Here is a 15,984-nt window from a genome sequence, read left to right as displayed (position 1 = left end):
CAGAGCAGCAACAGCCTGGGGCCGGGTGAGTCTGAGTGATGAGGGGAACCCAAAACCCACTCTGTGACCATCAACTAAAGCAGCACAGTGCTCCGTCTCTACACAGCTCGATTACCAGAAATAATAACGAACTTACTATCACACCGTCAGGGAACACAAGGATACAAAAGTGATCTTTTAAACACTCGTGCTAGAAGTTCGCTTCACAGGGCTGTGGCCCACTTAGTGATCGTTTCAGGCCCTCTGCCACCGATCGGTCGTAGCAAGTAAGTGGCCGTAAGGAAGGAAGTCACACAAGCACTTGCAAGATTGTAATTAGAAAAAAGTGTTTTTAAAAATACTGAGCAGAATTATACTTGACGGGGCAAACATGTAGCTGTTGAAATTAACTTAATCAGGCTTCCCAGTTTGTTTTTTAAGTTTGTTCCATTCTACAGAGCATAAATATTAAATGCTTTAAAAATACCCTTCATTCGAAATACATTAAATATAAAACACACTGTTCAAACACAAAACAATGCATTATGGGCTCATGAATACATTTATAAAACACAGTAATGAAAAGTTAACAGCTTCAAATAAGTGGATAACACCATCCAAAGGCTTGCCCAACAAATGACATTTTAGGAAGGAAAAAGCACAAGCAATGTCAATTAGTGTTATTCTCCTGGTAGTACTGCATGAGATTAAAAAACAAATTTTCAAATTCTAGTATAGTATTAAAATTAAGTTACTTTCTAATCTGGATTAAAAATAGCACAAAGTCTTTAAAGTACTTAAGTTATTAGAAAAGTTTGACTTTCCAGTTGGCAATGTGACCTTTAAAATATGCCAAGAGTGCAAATCACAAGTAACAACATGTAGCCCATAATGTCACACACTTCTTATCACAAATCTGGTGCCGTGCTGGCTGGTACACACGAGACTGACCTCCATGGCTCACAACAAATGTACAAAACTGTGATTCTTCTAAGAATCTCAACATGAAGTCCAAGAACAAACACGTTCAACAACAACAACTAACCTGTGGCTTGTGTTTCCTTTTTTAAAAAAACAAACAAAAATAAACAAAACAATAAAACAGTATAAATCAGATTTGTAATCTCCTAAGTGAAAATTCGTTTTTGAAAGTGCTGTAGCCAAATTCATCTTCTTTTTCAGCTGAAAGGGTGAAGCACAATGGCCACAACTTTGTTACAGACTAAAATCCAACAGGTAATTCCAACACCACCTAAAAATAAAGAAATTCAACATGAGAGCATGCCAGGAGTTCCGCCCACATTTCCTGCCTCTGCTACCTTTGACTTTAGGAAATAGAGCACTTCAGTCCTTTTTGAGTAGTGTTGGGCTAACACCAAGTTTGTGTTTCCTGGGTTCAAATTGATCACTTTTTGGCGGGGGGGGGCTGCTCTGGGTCTTCGTTGCTGCACGCAGGCTTTCTCTAGTTGTGGCGAGCGGGGGCTACTCTTTTGTTGCGGCGCGCGGGCTTCTCATTGCGGTGGCTTCTCTTGTTGCGGAGCACGGGCTCTAGGTGCGCATGGGCTTCAGTAGTTGTGGCACGTGGGCTTCAGTAGTTGTGGCTCTCAGGCTCTAGAGCGTGGGCTCAGTAGTTGTGGCTCTCAGGCTCTAGAGCGCAGGCTCAGTAGTTGTGGCGCACGGGCTTAGCTGCTCCGTGGCATGTGGGATCCTCCCAGACCGGGGCTCAAACCCGTGTCCCCTCCATTGGCAGGCAGATCCTTAACCACTGCGCCACCTGAAGCCCACAGACTTTCTACTGATTCACAGAGCTGCCTTCTTTACTAAGCAGGAACTACTCAAAACAACAAACAATGATTTGAATTTATCTTTCCTGCCAGAGGGATGTGCATCATTATTTATGATATTAATAGACTGTAAGACCACCCTGTCAGATGATCTGTTTTTCCCTTCCCACCAAAGCATTACAAGCACGAAGGAATGTTTACCCACACCTTTCTTGCCCCACTGATGCTGAGAGACAGGAAGAGAGGCCACAAGATGCCCGGAAGGGTGGCCTCTGGCTCCTCGGCTCAGCAACACTGAGAGCCACCAGCTACAACAATCCTGGCTGGGTCCGGGAAGAGGGAGGGGGAGGGGAAGGAAGGGGCCTGGCTAAATTGGAAATCTTTGACACGGTCATCCCTTTGACTTAGCAATTCACCTCCAGCATGATCACAAATCACAACCAAAGACGGGCTGACCAGGATGTGTACTGCAGCATCATCTCTACAGCAAAAACTGGGGACTTAAATAAATATCCTTTAACAGGGAAATTAGTAAATTATGACACATCCAAATGAAGAATAGCTATTCAAAATTCCTTAATAAAGAAATTTATTAAGCTGCCCTCTCAGCACAGCCAGCAGCACGTCCGTCTCTACTCTGAAGAAATTTATTGATGTGGAAAAAGGCTTACATAATAAGAGGGGTAAAAAATTGTATGTGCCAGATAACCTTAACCATACAAAAATAAATAGAAAAGAAAACTGGAAAAAATATACTGCAATGTTAAGAGCGGTTCTCCACAGCTACTGAGTCTTTTTAAAAGTTTTTTCTTATATTTCTAATCATTCTACGATGACATGTACTAATTTTAACACCCAAAAGAAATTCTTTCAGAAGTCAAAGAATGGCCGATAGCAGGAAATGCTGCAGAGGGGCTAAGCATAGCGTGAATTGAAAAGGAGTCACAGAATTTGGGAACCAGAGGTGATGTTTCAATAAACGGGGTATCAGACCCCAGGTATTGGGCTTGGATCACGGAGGCAGGCTTGGGTTGAACTGTAGCCCTGCTACTTCACATTTCGGTGACACTGGACACGTAAGTTCTCTAGGCGTCAGCTCCTTTGCTGCAAGCCCTGTGTGAGGCGGAGACGCAGAGCTCTCACTGTGGGCGTCAGGCTGAGCTCAGCTGACCGAACCTCCCGCCACACGCCCCTAGGTCAACCTGGCCACGCTCTCCCACCGCGTCTGCCAGCGCCCGCGTACCTGCCACTCCAGTGGGAAATGCTACCAGGCGGTCTAGTGGAGTTATCCACCGACTCGGCACCACGGCCACAGGGACAGAGTAGTACGTCCAGATGAGTGTGACCATCAGGGCAGCCTGCAAAGACACGGCTGGTGAGTGGAAACATCCCGCCAGGCACACAACCGATCACCACGGAAGACAAGGAAACATGGAAACAAACCAAGGAAACTCTCCAGATCGGTGACCTCAAACCCTACCCATCCAGTCCTCACAGCCAGCACATACACACTACCAAATCAGCTGACAGAGTAACCAAGGTCTCCCCCAGCGTAAGTGTTCTTTCCTCACTGAGCACCTCCTCTAAGCAGCCAGCTTACGCTAACTACACCTCATCAGTGACAAAAGCGATCTCACGCCTCTCAGATCCTTGAAAAACTAGCTACCGCTCTCACCCACACACCCAAGTGCAGAGGTGAGCCCTCTGCGAGGTTAAGTGGCGGGACGAGAAGCACTGCCTGCCCTCTCCTCCTTTCCCAGCAGCGCTCGGGCAGCTGTCTTCCATCCCCTTCGCGGCCTTGAACGTGCCACTCGAGCGATCGGACCTCAGAGCGCGGCTTGCTCAACTCCTCTCCCTGTGAAACCGCTCTCGCACCAAAGTGACAACGCCTCAGGATCAATGTCCTCAAACAAATCCAAACCACCTGGGCTTTGGGGGGGCTGGGCGCAAATCTCTTCCCCCAGGAAAGATCACACATAGGACTGAAACTCGGAGACCATTTACAGCAGCCATTAAGTGTGCGAGCGGCACTTCCACACCCTCGGCTGAAGGAAGCAGCCGCAAACGGAACAAGTAAACATCCCCCAGGTAAGAACGTTGGGAATCAAAGGTCTTGGACTGACGTGAGAATGACGTGTTCCCTGCCTGAGAGCAGGCATCTACACGTCACCTACACGTCTGCACACCAGGTGACAAGCAACGGCCACAGTCACTGACCCCCTTAGAAAATACAATGCCTAAATATCTACAGTCACTGACCCCCTTAGAAAATACAACATCTAAATAAGCTCTCTCACTCCATACACCCCCAGGCTCCCAACACTGCACTGAAACAAAGGCAAAATGAAAGAACTCCAGAGAAGCGCATCTGCTAAAAAATCCCAACATTTAACAACTCTAAAAGACAAAGGCTAAAAGAGACTAAGAGAAACAAAGGCTTCATTTTAGTCTAACATAGAAATTCACAGAGTGTTCAGGACTCTGTGTAGCAGGACCACACAGCACAGCAGCTGAAAGTGGAAAAGCCAGAATTCCCAGGCCCAGATTCTGGGCCACATGGTTCTGGAGGACAGTCCGTTACCAACTTCAATGACCCCAGGTGACAGAATAGGACACTTACTTGCAATATGTAGAAAGCAACACTTATAACCCATTTTATCTTGGCCAACTGAGCTGTCCGTGCTTTCACTGAAAGGAAAAACAGGATGAAATGGTATCAGTCCTAAAAAAAAATGAAGAAGATATTCAAGCACACAGAAATGTTATTTCTTCTCATAAACTATTTTCTAACTATGTATGTAACATCTGCTCAATATACTTAGAAAAGCGAGTTCCCTGATGGTCCAGTGGTTGGGACTCTGCACTCTCACTGCCGAGGGCCTGGGTTTGATCCCTGGTCGGGGAGCTAGGATCCCACAAGCTGCGCAGCACAGCCAGAAAGCAAACAAAATACACACACACACACACACACACACACACTTAGAAAATATAAAATAGAATTTCTTAGAAGTCACCCACTGTGCCGTTATTTAAAATAGAATCACTCACAGATTATGAGATTTGAAGCTTTAATTTTAAAAACTCTTAAAGCTATTCATCTAAATCAGAGATTCTTTTACGAGGCACTTACCAACGGGACTACCTTTTTCTTCCTGGATTTCCCAGACCACACAGCACACTAATCCGTAAGTGGGAGTCAGGTCTGTCTCAGGCCTGGGCAGGCCCCTGTGCATGTTCTACTAGCCACGCACTCTCTCAGCACACAAGCTGACCTCCTATCCATCAGAGGAGGCTGTTAGGAATGGTGGCAAACATAAAGCTGAGTGAGACCTGATCCCCAGCCTGAAGTCTACACTTGGATAAGGACACTGCTGGGCATTTTTTAGAGCATTCACAAAAGCTCCTGGGAATCCACCATGAGATTTTTCTAGGCTTCTCTCAGAAAAGTGTTGAATTTGAAAATGTCAACCTACAGAGAATGAAGAAAATCAAAGATGTTAGAGGTTTCTGTGTGGTTGCATGGTTTTTTTTTTGTTCTTTTTTTTTTTTTTTGGCCATGACTCTCGGCTTGCGGGATCTTAGTTCCCGGACCAGGGATCGAACCCGGGCCCACAGCAGTGAAAGTGCCGAGTCCTAACAACTAGACCACAAGGGAAGTCCCCAGGCTTCTGTGTTTAGAAAGCAAAGGTTCACCAGCAAATAAGGAGAAAGTAACAATTATTATTACTGGGTCTCTTCTAGACAACTTAAAAGTCTCTGTCAGCATCAGAACCTCAAAGATCAAAGCACATGTGCCGTGCCTCTTTCTATAAAGATTTCTCTGTTAATCAGCTCGTACGAAGCTTCCCACGCTACACACGAGAACAGTACCGTGAGTTTTGAGCTTATCAGTCATCTTGTTGATCTTCCTCTCCAGCCTGGCGTATCTGGCAAACTCGTCCATCATGCTGACGGTGGAGAGCTCCTGCTTCATGCCCTGGATCTCTGCTCGCATCTGTGACTCCTGCTTCACGTCCTTCTGCAGCACCCTGGACATCTGGTGGAGGTGGCAGCCGGGATCAGCCTTCTCCCCCACCCCCTCCCCCATCCGCTTGCTGCCTCCTGCAGCTGGGCACGCTGCCCTTTACCCCCACGGCCAGGCTCTGCTGCCCGGTCCTGGTCCTGCTGCCCCCGACCACAGAAACGAAAACTCCCCCCCACCACACCCCGCCCCGTGAGTCTTTATTCAATTACGTTTTTCCTTCTGCAGATATGCCCATGGACTGCTACAGCACAAATGTACGTATCCCTCACTTTTACTGCAAAATTGTGATTACAGGGTGAAAACTGATTCCATCCCCAGAGCTTCATTCAGGTGACAGGACCGTGCACGCCCCTCATTCCTGTAGAATTCTGTGCTAAATTAGGTGGGCCGAGCAAGGGGGATGCCAGCGGTCAGGGATGAAGCGGTGGCAGGTGAAGAGGGCATTCCCGCAGAGGGGCTGCCTGGCGTGAGAGTCGGGGTCCCACAGCAGGAGGGGCACACGTGACAAGAGGAGGTGGTGGTGGAGGCCGAGGGCGAGTTACAAAGGATTGCGCAAGTCACGGAGACCTACTGAGGATACTGTGAGCCAGTTTTCTCACTGTGAGAAAAGGGAGTGAGAAACATGCATCGGGAGAGAACCAGAATGAATCCCGTGGGACTGGATGAGACCTGGAAGCACAGGTGTGACCTCGTGGTTTTCCATAGATAAACAGATGAAATAACAGACGTAAATGTTTGTGAAGAGGAGCCTCTGACCGCCAGGCCCCACGTGGGACACGACCGGCCCGGGAGCCCTCCTGGCCGCCTGGACAGTGGAGGGGATCCAAGTGTGACGGCACCTGCCCGCACCGTCCCCAGACGCCCCCCACAGACACACACAACGGCCAGGACACCGCCAGCAGCCCGGGTACACATGCAGTGGCTGCCAGGTAGCGCCCAACAACCCACCGGGACAGGTGAAGGTCCCAGGAGAGCGAGGGGAGAGCAAGGGGACCACACTCGCACCAGCGCGGGGAGGTCCACGGGCGACCTCGTAGGGGACTGAGAATTCCTCAGGGACTGACCCGGAGTGATGAGTGTACCTCCCCAAATCAACGCCCACGGTACCTGGTGAGATGCAAAGAGAACACAGCATCCTTTATGTGACATCCTCGCCAAACACTGGACAAAGATGTCCACAGGAGGCCATTGTGCAAAGTCACTGCCCTACGACATTCGGAAATGTCATCCTTGCAATTCAAGGCAAGACCAAGACTCCTTCTAGACTGAAGAGACATGACAAGTATGTGCTATACATGGTGCTGACTGGGGCCCTTCTGCTACAAAGGACGTCACTGGGACGAGGAAACCCTGAACGAGACGGGAGGATTGTACCTGACAGCTGTGCTGCGGCCAAGGCCACTGTTTATACACTAATGTACTGGGGAAAGAGGGCACTCGGGTTGACAACTTACTTTCAAATGGTTCAGGAAACAAAACCAGTTCTTTCTAATGAATGTATAACTTTTTTTGCACATTTGTGTTTGTTTCACATTCTTAAAAATATATTAATAAAGATACATTAATAAACTATATTAATATATTTCCCTGTACTGGTACATAGCTGGTGCACAATAAATCAGTCTGTTCCTCTAGCCCCTGATCCCCCCTGCCTGGTGCACAGGAGGGTGACTCTTCAGTTCGAGCTGGCCAAGGACATACACTCTAGCCAGATCCACCCTAGAGCAGAAAACAGGAATGCACCAAATTATCTTTAAAAATCACAGAATCATCTTAAAGAGCAAGGAATTCATAGATGCTGCTTAAACTTTGTAAATCAAGAAACAGGGGCAGGGACTTCCCTGGCGATCCAGTGGTTAAGACTCTGTGCTTCCATTGCAGGGGGTGTGGGTTGGTTCCCTGGTCCGGGAACTAAGATTCCCGAATGCCATGTGAAACAGTGAGGCACAGCCAATAATTCAAATAAAGGTGTATTTTTTTAAAATTTGATTTTAAAAAAAACAGGTGCAGGGTGGGGAAAGGACTTTCTGAGGTGATGGAGATATTCTTTACCTTGACTGTTTCAGTGGTTACCCTGATTAAGTGTGCCAAAACTCATCAAACTGCCCATGTACAAGAAGTGAATTTCACTGAATGCAAATTACACATCAATAAACCTGACTTTTAAAACTAGGATTTAGGGCTTCCCTGGCGGCGCAGTGGTTGAGAGTCCGCCTGCCGATGCAGGGGACACGGGTTCGTGCCCTGGTCTGGGAAGATCCCACATGCCACGGAGCGGCTGGGCCCATGAGCCATGGCCTCTGAGGCTGTGCGTCCGGAGCCTGTGCTCCGCAACAGAAGAGGCCACAACAGTGAGAGGCCCGCATACCGCAAAAAAAAAAACAACTAGGATTTTAAAAGAAATGGAGGGGGGACTTCCCTGGTAGCACAGTGGTTAAGAATCTGCCTGCCAATGCAGGCAACACAGGTTCGAGCCCTGGTCCAGGAAGATGCCACATGCCGCAGAGCAACTAAGCCCATGTGCCATAACTACTGAGCCTGCGCTCTAGAGCCCGCGAGCCACAACTACTGAGCCCGTGAACCACAACTACCAAAGCCCACGCACCTAGAGCCCATGCTCTGCAAAAAGAGAAGCCACCACATGAGAAGCCCTCGCACAGCAACAAAGACCCAACGCAGCCAAAAATAAATTAAAAAAAAAAAAGAAATAGAGGGGCAAACACATTACCTACATAGCATTATAGAGAATACAGGCTGTGCTTCACAGATTTTTTTAATCGAAGGCTTGTAGCAACCCTGCATCAACCAAGTTTATTGGCACCATTTTTCCAACAGTATTTGCTCATTTCACGTCTCTGTGTTACATTCTGGTAGTTCTCATAGTATTTCAAACGTCTTTATTATTGTTATATTTGTTATGGTGTTCTTTGATTAGTGATTTTTTTTTTTTAGGCCACACCACGGGGCTTGCGGGATCTTAGTTCCTGGACTAGGGATCGAATCCCAGCCCTCAGTGGTGAAATGGCAGAGTCCTAACCACTGGATCAGCAGGGTATTCCCTGATTAGTGATCTGTGATGTTACTACTACAACTCACTAAAGGCTCAGATGATGGTTAGCATTTTTTAGCAATAAACAATTTTTTAATTAAGGCATGTACACTTTTTTTACACAATGCTATGCTACTGTACACTTAATAGACTCTAGTGTAAACGTAACTTTTTTATGCACTGGGAAGCCAGAAATTGCATGTGACTCACTTTACTTCAATATTCACTTTATTGCAGTAGCCTGGAACCAAACCCACAATATTTCCGAGGTACGCTGTACATAAAACAATTAAAAACTGGAAAGACCAAAAATGGTTACTCAGGAGTGGAAAGTGAGTGAGGACAGGAGAATAAACTTGAGGGGAACTGAAGAGATTTGTGGTTAAAATTAGGAAATGCAGCGCTTGAAGAAAACATGAATATATTACATCTACAAGTACAAAAAAAGCAAATTTGGAAGTGTTTAAGTTTGCAAATAGGTACCAACATTAATCCAAGACCTCCTTACAAATAACTGTTAAAATATACTAGAATTATGAATTGAAATGTAAGATTTAAGGAGATATGAATTTTTTAAATGTTCTTAATATTAATTTTTTTAATATTTATTTATTTGGCTGCGCCAGGTCTTAGTTGCGGCATGTGGGATCCAGTTCCCCAACCAGGGATTGAACCTGGGACCCCTACACTGGGAGCACGGAGCCCTAGCCACTGGACCATCACGTAAGTCCCAATATTAATTTTTAAAACATAAACATCTGGGGCTTCCCTGGTGGCACAGTGGTTAAGAATCCACCTGCCAATGCAGGGGACATGGGTTTGAGCCCTGGTCCGGGAAGATCCCACATGCCACGCAGCAACTAAGCCAGTGCGCCACAACTACTGAGCCTGCACTCAAGAGCCCGCGAGCCACAACTACTGAGCCAGCGCACCACAACTACTGAGCCCGCGCGCTTAGAGCCCGTGCTCCGCAACAAGAGGAGCCACCACAATGAGAAGCCCGCACACGGCAACGAAGACCCAAAGCAGCCAAAAATAAATAAAATAAATAAATTTTAAAAATATATATCTTAAGTCTTTTTTTTTTTAATTTCTATCAGGTTTTTAATTTGTTATTTTGGGCTGCGTTGGGTCTTCGTTGCTGCATGCGCACTTTCTCTAGTTGCGGCGAGCGGGGGCCACTCTTCCTTGCAGGGTACGGGCTTCTCATTGCGGTGGCTTCTTCTGTTGTGGAGCACGGGCTCTAGGCGCGCAGGCTTCAGTAGTCTCTTAACCGCTGTGCCACCAGGGAAGTCCCCTGAAGTTTTTATGTACTCAAAGGTGTATTAAATCTCCCACTTGACAGAAGCTGATAAACTGTGTAGGGTATGGTTTTTCAAAGACCTGGAGACGGGTCCACAAGTAATTCTAAAGCAGAAAAGAAAATAAGTTTTTAAGGATCAGTGAGGGAATTCCCCAGCGGTCCAGTGGTTAGGGCTTGGCACTTCCACTGCCTGCTGCCCAGGATCAAATCCTGGTCAGGGAACTGAGATCCCGCAAGCCATCAATCAATAAACAAACAAACAAACAAACAAAATTTGCTTATCACAAAAAAAAGTACGGTGGGAGAATCTGGAGAGAAAACAAGGACAGAACCAATCCTTTGCTTCTCTTGTCTCCAGACGCTGGCCCTCTGCCTGTGTGAGATCACAGTGTCCTCCTCAGTCACCCTCTGATCCTGTCCAAGTTGGACACTCCCTCTGCCAACAAAATGCCAGGACTTGCGGTGGCACTGGGGTTGTTCAAATCCTCACTCCCCCACTCAATGGCTGGCAGCTCTCTGGACCAGTCCCATCTGAAAATCGTGCCCGACGACATTTACAGCCCAAAGGCTCCTCCCTCCCGGAACACAGCAGGCATCCCTGGGAATGGCGGCTCAGGCGTGTCCCTAACACCGCAGGGAGACCCCTCACCCCGGGAAGGGCCCAAGGCCCAGAACAACCCCACATGCCCCTCAGCCAGGACCGGCCAAGTCGGGCCCACTCCTCGCAGCCCTGGTCCCCGGCACGGGGGAGTCCGCATCCGCCAGGCCGCACCTGCTCGTGCGCTCTCAACCCCCCTCGCCGCCTCTGTCACCTCCTCAAACAGCACTTGGGGCTCATGCTGGTCCACAGCAAGAACTCTCTAGGCGACCGTGCTCCCTGGAAACGGGGAGGGTCTCAGCAAGGCCCGCAGCGGCAGGCCCTGCAGTGTCCACCCCTCACCTCAGTGGCCCAGGCCCCTAAAGAGAAAAGGGAAGCGGCCCCTTTTTAGAGCAGCAAGTTAAGTGATTTTGAAGTTGTCAAACACAAAAGTGCCGGCCAGTCCCACACACCAAGTCCCAGAGGACAGACAGCCTGCGCTGTACCCATGCTCAAGGTCTGCAAAGCAGGGGGTCTGTGAGGAAGGGGCCCCTGGCGCCGAGCACCGCACGCGGCTCTCGGGGACCCGCAGGCAGCCCTCCAGCGCGTAGGTCCTGGGGCGCCTGCGCAGGGCACGCGCCTCGCCCGGACCCTCACCCCTCCCTCCGCCACACCAGTCCTAGGGCGCCTGCGCAGTGCACGCATCTCTCCGCAACCCGCAGGCCGCCCTCGAGCGCATAGGCCCTGGCACGCCTGAGCAGGGCACATGGCTAACTAGGAGCTCCCCCCGCCCTCGGCCACGCCAGTCCTGGGGCCCGGGGCGCCTGCACAGCGCGCCTCCGGCCACGGAGGGGGACGCTCCTCAGGGTGGTCTTTGTCCCCTCTGCCTCCGCCTTTGGTTGTGCTGAATCGCAAATGCATCCTGTGGCTGGAAAGGAAACATGAAAGAACTCGCAGGAAAATTCTAACCAAGGCAACGCCGAGGATTGGGCGTCCTTATCCAGGCACCCAGCCCCCACCCCAGTATTTGGCTGAGGTCCCATCCCAGGACCTTGCAGCACTCTGCTGGGAGAGGACTTCTTGAACTTGAGAGACTTCCTCAAGGGCCTCTCCTGACTAATGGGAAGGTGCGCCCCTTCCCTGCTCTGGCTGAAGGGAAGAAGCTTCAGAAACCCTGGAAGGAAGGCTACAATCTGAGGTGCAGGGGGCATGGCCCGTTCCCAGTCAAACTGATCCTCACTGGAGTCTTTCCCACGTGCATCCTCAGATCAGCGCCTGTGATGGGGCAGCCCGTAACGGTCGAGAAGCAGCAGCATTTTACCCTACACGGGACCAGCGCGTTCCTTACAGCTTTTCACTGACCCTCAACACAAACCATATCTCTTTATTACTTTTCCCTGTTTGAACACCAGCAACTGTACTCTGCTAGGATAATGTTATCCTTCTGAACCTGGCTAACAATTCTGACAGTGTTACAACCAAGGGAAAACGGGTCTAAGAAGGCTAACTGGTTGGAGGTTAGAGAGGTTACACAGCCGGTAGGATGCAGCAAAGGACGTGACACAGGTCCAAGGACAAACCCAGTGCTCATTCACCTGAACGACAAACAGCCACCCTGATAAGGCACAAACCTCGTGCATGTGTAGACTGCAGCAGTAACTTCTTATGAGAGTGTGCTAGGTTTGGTGAAAGCTTGGTGAAGGAGCCAGAGGTGATGACAGTTCTTATTTACAGCCACTGCCATATCCCAAACACTCTCCTCCTTCCCCCTCAGCTTATGAGAAACCAGGAACAATTCACAGAGGAATACAAAACCAACACAGCCTCTTTCAGCAACTGAGGTTAGTTTTGTGTGTGCGGTTCCAATATAAGGTGAAATGAGATGCGGTACATAGGAAGAATCGAAGTGATACTGCAAGTAAGATGGGCAGGCAACCCACAGAATGGGAGAAGATGTTTGCAAATCATGTATCTCATAAGGAGCTAATATCCAGACTATATAAAGAACTCCTAACTTAACCACAAAAACGCAGCCACTCACACTCGATGTGGGCCTCCAGAGAGTGCCCTTCCCCTAGGGAGAGCTCCTGCAGCCCCATTAGAAAAGGGGCCACAGACCTGAATAGACTGTTTTTCAAAGATATACAGATGGCCAATAAGCAAATGAAATGTTCAACATCACTAATCATTAGGAAAATGCAAATCAAAACCACAAAGAGAAGCCACTTTGTATCCATTAGGATGGCTATTATCCAAAAAGGAAAAATAATAACTAAAAATAACAAGTGTTGGACAATGTGGAGAAACTGGAACACTTGTGCATTGCTGGTGAGAATGTACATGATGCAGCCACTGTGGAAAACAGTACAGCAGTTTCTCAAAAAAATTAAAAACAGAATTACCATATGATCCAGCAATTCCACTTCTGGGTATTTACCCAAAAGAACTGAAAGCAGAGATTTGAATAAACACTCGTACACGAGCGTTCTAGCAGCATTATTCACGATGGTCAAAAGGCAGAAACAATCCAAATGTCCATCAAAAGATGAATGAACACACAAAATGTGGTATATACATACAGTGGAATATTATTCAGCCTTATAAAGGACAGAAATCCTAACACAGGCTGCAACAGGGATGAACCCTAAGGACATTATGCTGAGTGAAGTAAGCCAGACATAAAAGGACAAATATTATATGATTTCACTTATATGAGGTGCCTAGAACAGTCAGATTCATAGAGACGGAAAGTAAAACGGTGGTTGCCAGGGGCTGGGGGAAGGGGCATGCGGATAACGCCCCGTGTTTACTCGGGACAGAGTCTCAGTTTAGGAAGCTGCAGCTATGGAGACGAAGGGTGATGAACAGTTGCACAACAATGTGAATGTACTCAATACCACTGAACTATATACCTAAAAATGGTTAAAATGGTAAATTTTATGTATATTTTACCACAATTTTTAAAAAATAAGAAAAAAGAAAAGTGGGCTGGGGCCTACTCTTCAAGGGTCTTTTATGCAATGCTGAGTACTTCGGACACCATCTTAAAGACAAGGAAGCATCAGGAAAGATTCCCAACAGGGGATGGGATTAAGAGAGAGCTGCCTCAGGACAACTTGGGTGATAAGGTCCTAGAATAGTTTTACACAAAACAGGCACCCAATGGATACCAGTAGAGTAGAACAAAAAGAAGTAGAAACCCTGTCTAGTCTCATATACCCCACCACCACCACCAATTTATACCAGGAGAGAAAAGCAGAACTGAGTTCCCAGGACACTGGTACAGTGTGTGCACCCCATCTTTGAGTCTCGACCTAAGTCAGACAGCCCCTCACTCCCACTGTCGGCCTACAGAGGGCGCCCTTCCGCGGACAACAGCTCCTCACCTTCTCCACACGCACCTCCCATCAAATATGCCACCAAACCCCCTATTCACGCTCCAACAGGCAGAGGGGCAGACCTCGGAGAATCACACACCAAGGATCAAACCTCCACCCCAGCAATCACTAGCTGGATGTCTTAGGACAACTACTAGTCTCTGAGTCAAACACACCTCCTCTGGGAGGTACAGGAAGATGGCATGACAGTCACAGCAACCGTGGCGACTGGACACGAGGAAATTACTCATGATGGACAAAACGCCCCGTAGAGAGTGCTCCCAAGTGCCCGTCGCTCCTCTGGGTATAGGAAACATCACAGAGCACTGGGATTCTAAGTCTACACTGTCTCCAACCCCTCCCGCCCCAAGAATGGGGGCCCCTGCATCCTGAGACCCGTCCCCAGGGACCCTGCACAGCTGCACTGCACGCGAGAAGGCGAGACTTCCCGGAGCCCCGGACGCCGTGCTGCAGGCACTGGCCCTCCCCACGCCCCCACCCCAGCAGCCTGAGGCTGCTCGACGCCCCCAGGAACCAGAGAATAACGGAAATGAGTGCGGCTGGCAGAAGGGCACTGAGAACTCCAGACCGCTGCCACGCGAAAACGTGGCCAAGCGTTATCAGGCATTTTTTTTTCTCCCCAAGAATCCAGAAAACCGGATATGGGGGTAAAGCGTTGCGACTTGACGCTAGCATCTCACTCAAAAACATCTTAAAACACAGAACGGCCCAACCAAGACGCCTCTGCAGGCCGAATCCGGCCGTCGGGCGGCCAGTTTGAGACTCGTGTCTACGGCACGCTGGGGCGGCAACCCCACCGGCCCCTGGAAGGCCAGATAGCCACTTACGAAGGAGGAGAAGGACGGGAGGAGGATCCTGAGTACATTGCACCCAAACACGAAGCTGAGCACCAGCAGCCAAGCCCAGCGGTCGGCCTCGGCCGCGCTCATCTCGGAGGCTCACGGCAGCGCCAGCTCGGCTAAAACAGCTCCACCTGGGACCAAGCCGGAGGCTGCGCGTGCGCAGTGAGCCCAGCGGCCCGCAGAGGGGCGCCGCCGCGCCTGCGCACTGCGCCGCACGCGGGGAGGCGGGGCCGTCTCTTGCTCCGGGCTCTGGTTAACGCCAGCCTTGCCCTTGGCCTTCCCGGCTTCCGTAGACTTCTCGCACCCGCCCCACCACCCCGCGGAACCTGTTTTCCAGATTCGGCCTCCACCATGTTCCTGGTTTTGTTGTATCTGCAAACCACTCGTGTGGTTATGTAATTAATACTTTCTTTAAACTGACTCACCTTTATTCCTAAATAAATGTATTTTTAAATAAACCTTTCCGTAAATAGAAGCCTACGGTAACGATAGTAGCAAGTAACCGTAAAAAGAAAAACGTTTTGTAAGTAGTTTTTAGTAAGTAGTGTTTACATTTCAAAGCTAAACATTGTAGTAAATCTAAGTAATTTACAAAACTGCATACCTGAGGTCCTGGTTACATTCAGCCTGTAATAAAGTAGCCTACATTTATGGGAAGATGAGGTTTTACAGCGAAAGAATCCTAACTCACAGTTATGTGTAGTAGGTAAAGCAAAAGATGATTAGCTGCCTCTTCTGCCCTGGTTGGAGTCTGAGAACTAATTCCCAATCAGAATGAATGGAGGAGCTGTGGTTCTACAAATTTCTGATTAAAGAAAACATGTGAAGCGAAACTATTCGATAGCGGTAGAGGGAATTATTTCCATGGAGAGGTTTCTTGGCCGGTAGGTGATGCTGAACTGACCAAAACAAAAGACAGGCTTGGAGCCTGCTTCTGCTCCATAGCCTTCCCCTCCAGCTGGACCATCCAAGGCAGCCTGGCTGCCAGCTCCTCTACCCACTAAAGGTTTGGAAGGATTGGAAGTAGA

At 48.7% G+C, this 15,984-nt stretch overlaps 1 protein-coding gene across 5 annotated transcripts; it reads right to left on the bottom strand.

Annotated features, from left to right (window-relative positions):
* Positions 1-298: 298 nt before the first annotated feature.
* Positions 299-15,132, bottom strand: GET1 (guided entry of tail-anchored proteins factor 1). Of its 5 annotated transcripts, none has more exons than XM_033418325.2 (5): positions 14,942-15,127; positions 5,634-5,799; positions 4,384-4,485; positions 3,007-3,121; positions 299-1,231 (listed from the first exon to the last, which is right to left on the bottom strand). In XM_033418325.2, exons 1-5 carry the CDS (start codon positions 15,041-15,043, stop codon positions 1,195-1,197), a joined length of 522 nt encoding a protein of 173 aa, XP_033274216.1. In that variant the 5' UTR covers positions 15,044-15,127; the 3' UTR covers positions 299-1,194. The 5 variants fall into 5 exon arrangements, with proteins under 5 accessions (XP_033274216.1, XP_004264619.1, XP_033274218.1 ...); XM_004264571.3 differs by having other exon boundaries at positions 4,384-4,451; positions 14,942-15,121; XM_033418326.2 differs by lacking the exon at positions 299-1,231 and adding an exon at positions 1,397-2,876 and having other exon boundaries at positions 14,942-15,131.
* Positions 15,133-15,984: the final 852 nt, after the last annotated feature.

This window comes from Orcinus orca, chromosome 5, assembly GCF_937001465.1.
Source record: "Orcinus orca chromosome 5, mOrcOrc1.1, whole genome shotgun sequence".
NCBI lineage: Eukaryota > Metazoa > Chordata > Mammalia > Artiodactyla > Delphinidae > Orcinus > Orcinus orca.
Note: the sequence above shows the minus strand (reverse complement) of the source record. Positions and strands in the feature narration are given on the sequence as shown.

Excerpts from the sequence above, each read along its gene's own strand:
- GET1 (XM_033418324.2), bottom strand. The coding sequence starts at position 15,043 with ATGAGCGCGGCCGAGGCCGACCGCTGGGCTTGGCTGCTGGTGCTCAGC. Across the intron at positions 3,122-4,383 it reads TTGCTTTCTACATATTGCAA|GCTGCCCTGATGGTCACACT; the intron begins GTAAGTGTCCTA and ends GTGTCTTTGCAG. Across the intron at positions 2,877-3,006 it reads ATTTCCCACTGGAGTGGCAG|GGCTTGCAGCAAAGGAGCTG; the intron begins GTACGCGGGCGC and ends CGCCTCACACAG.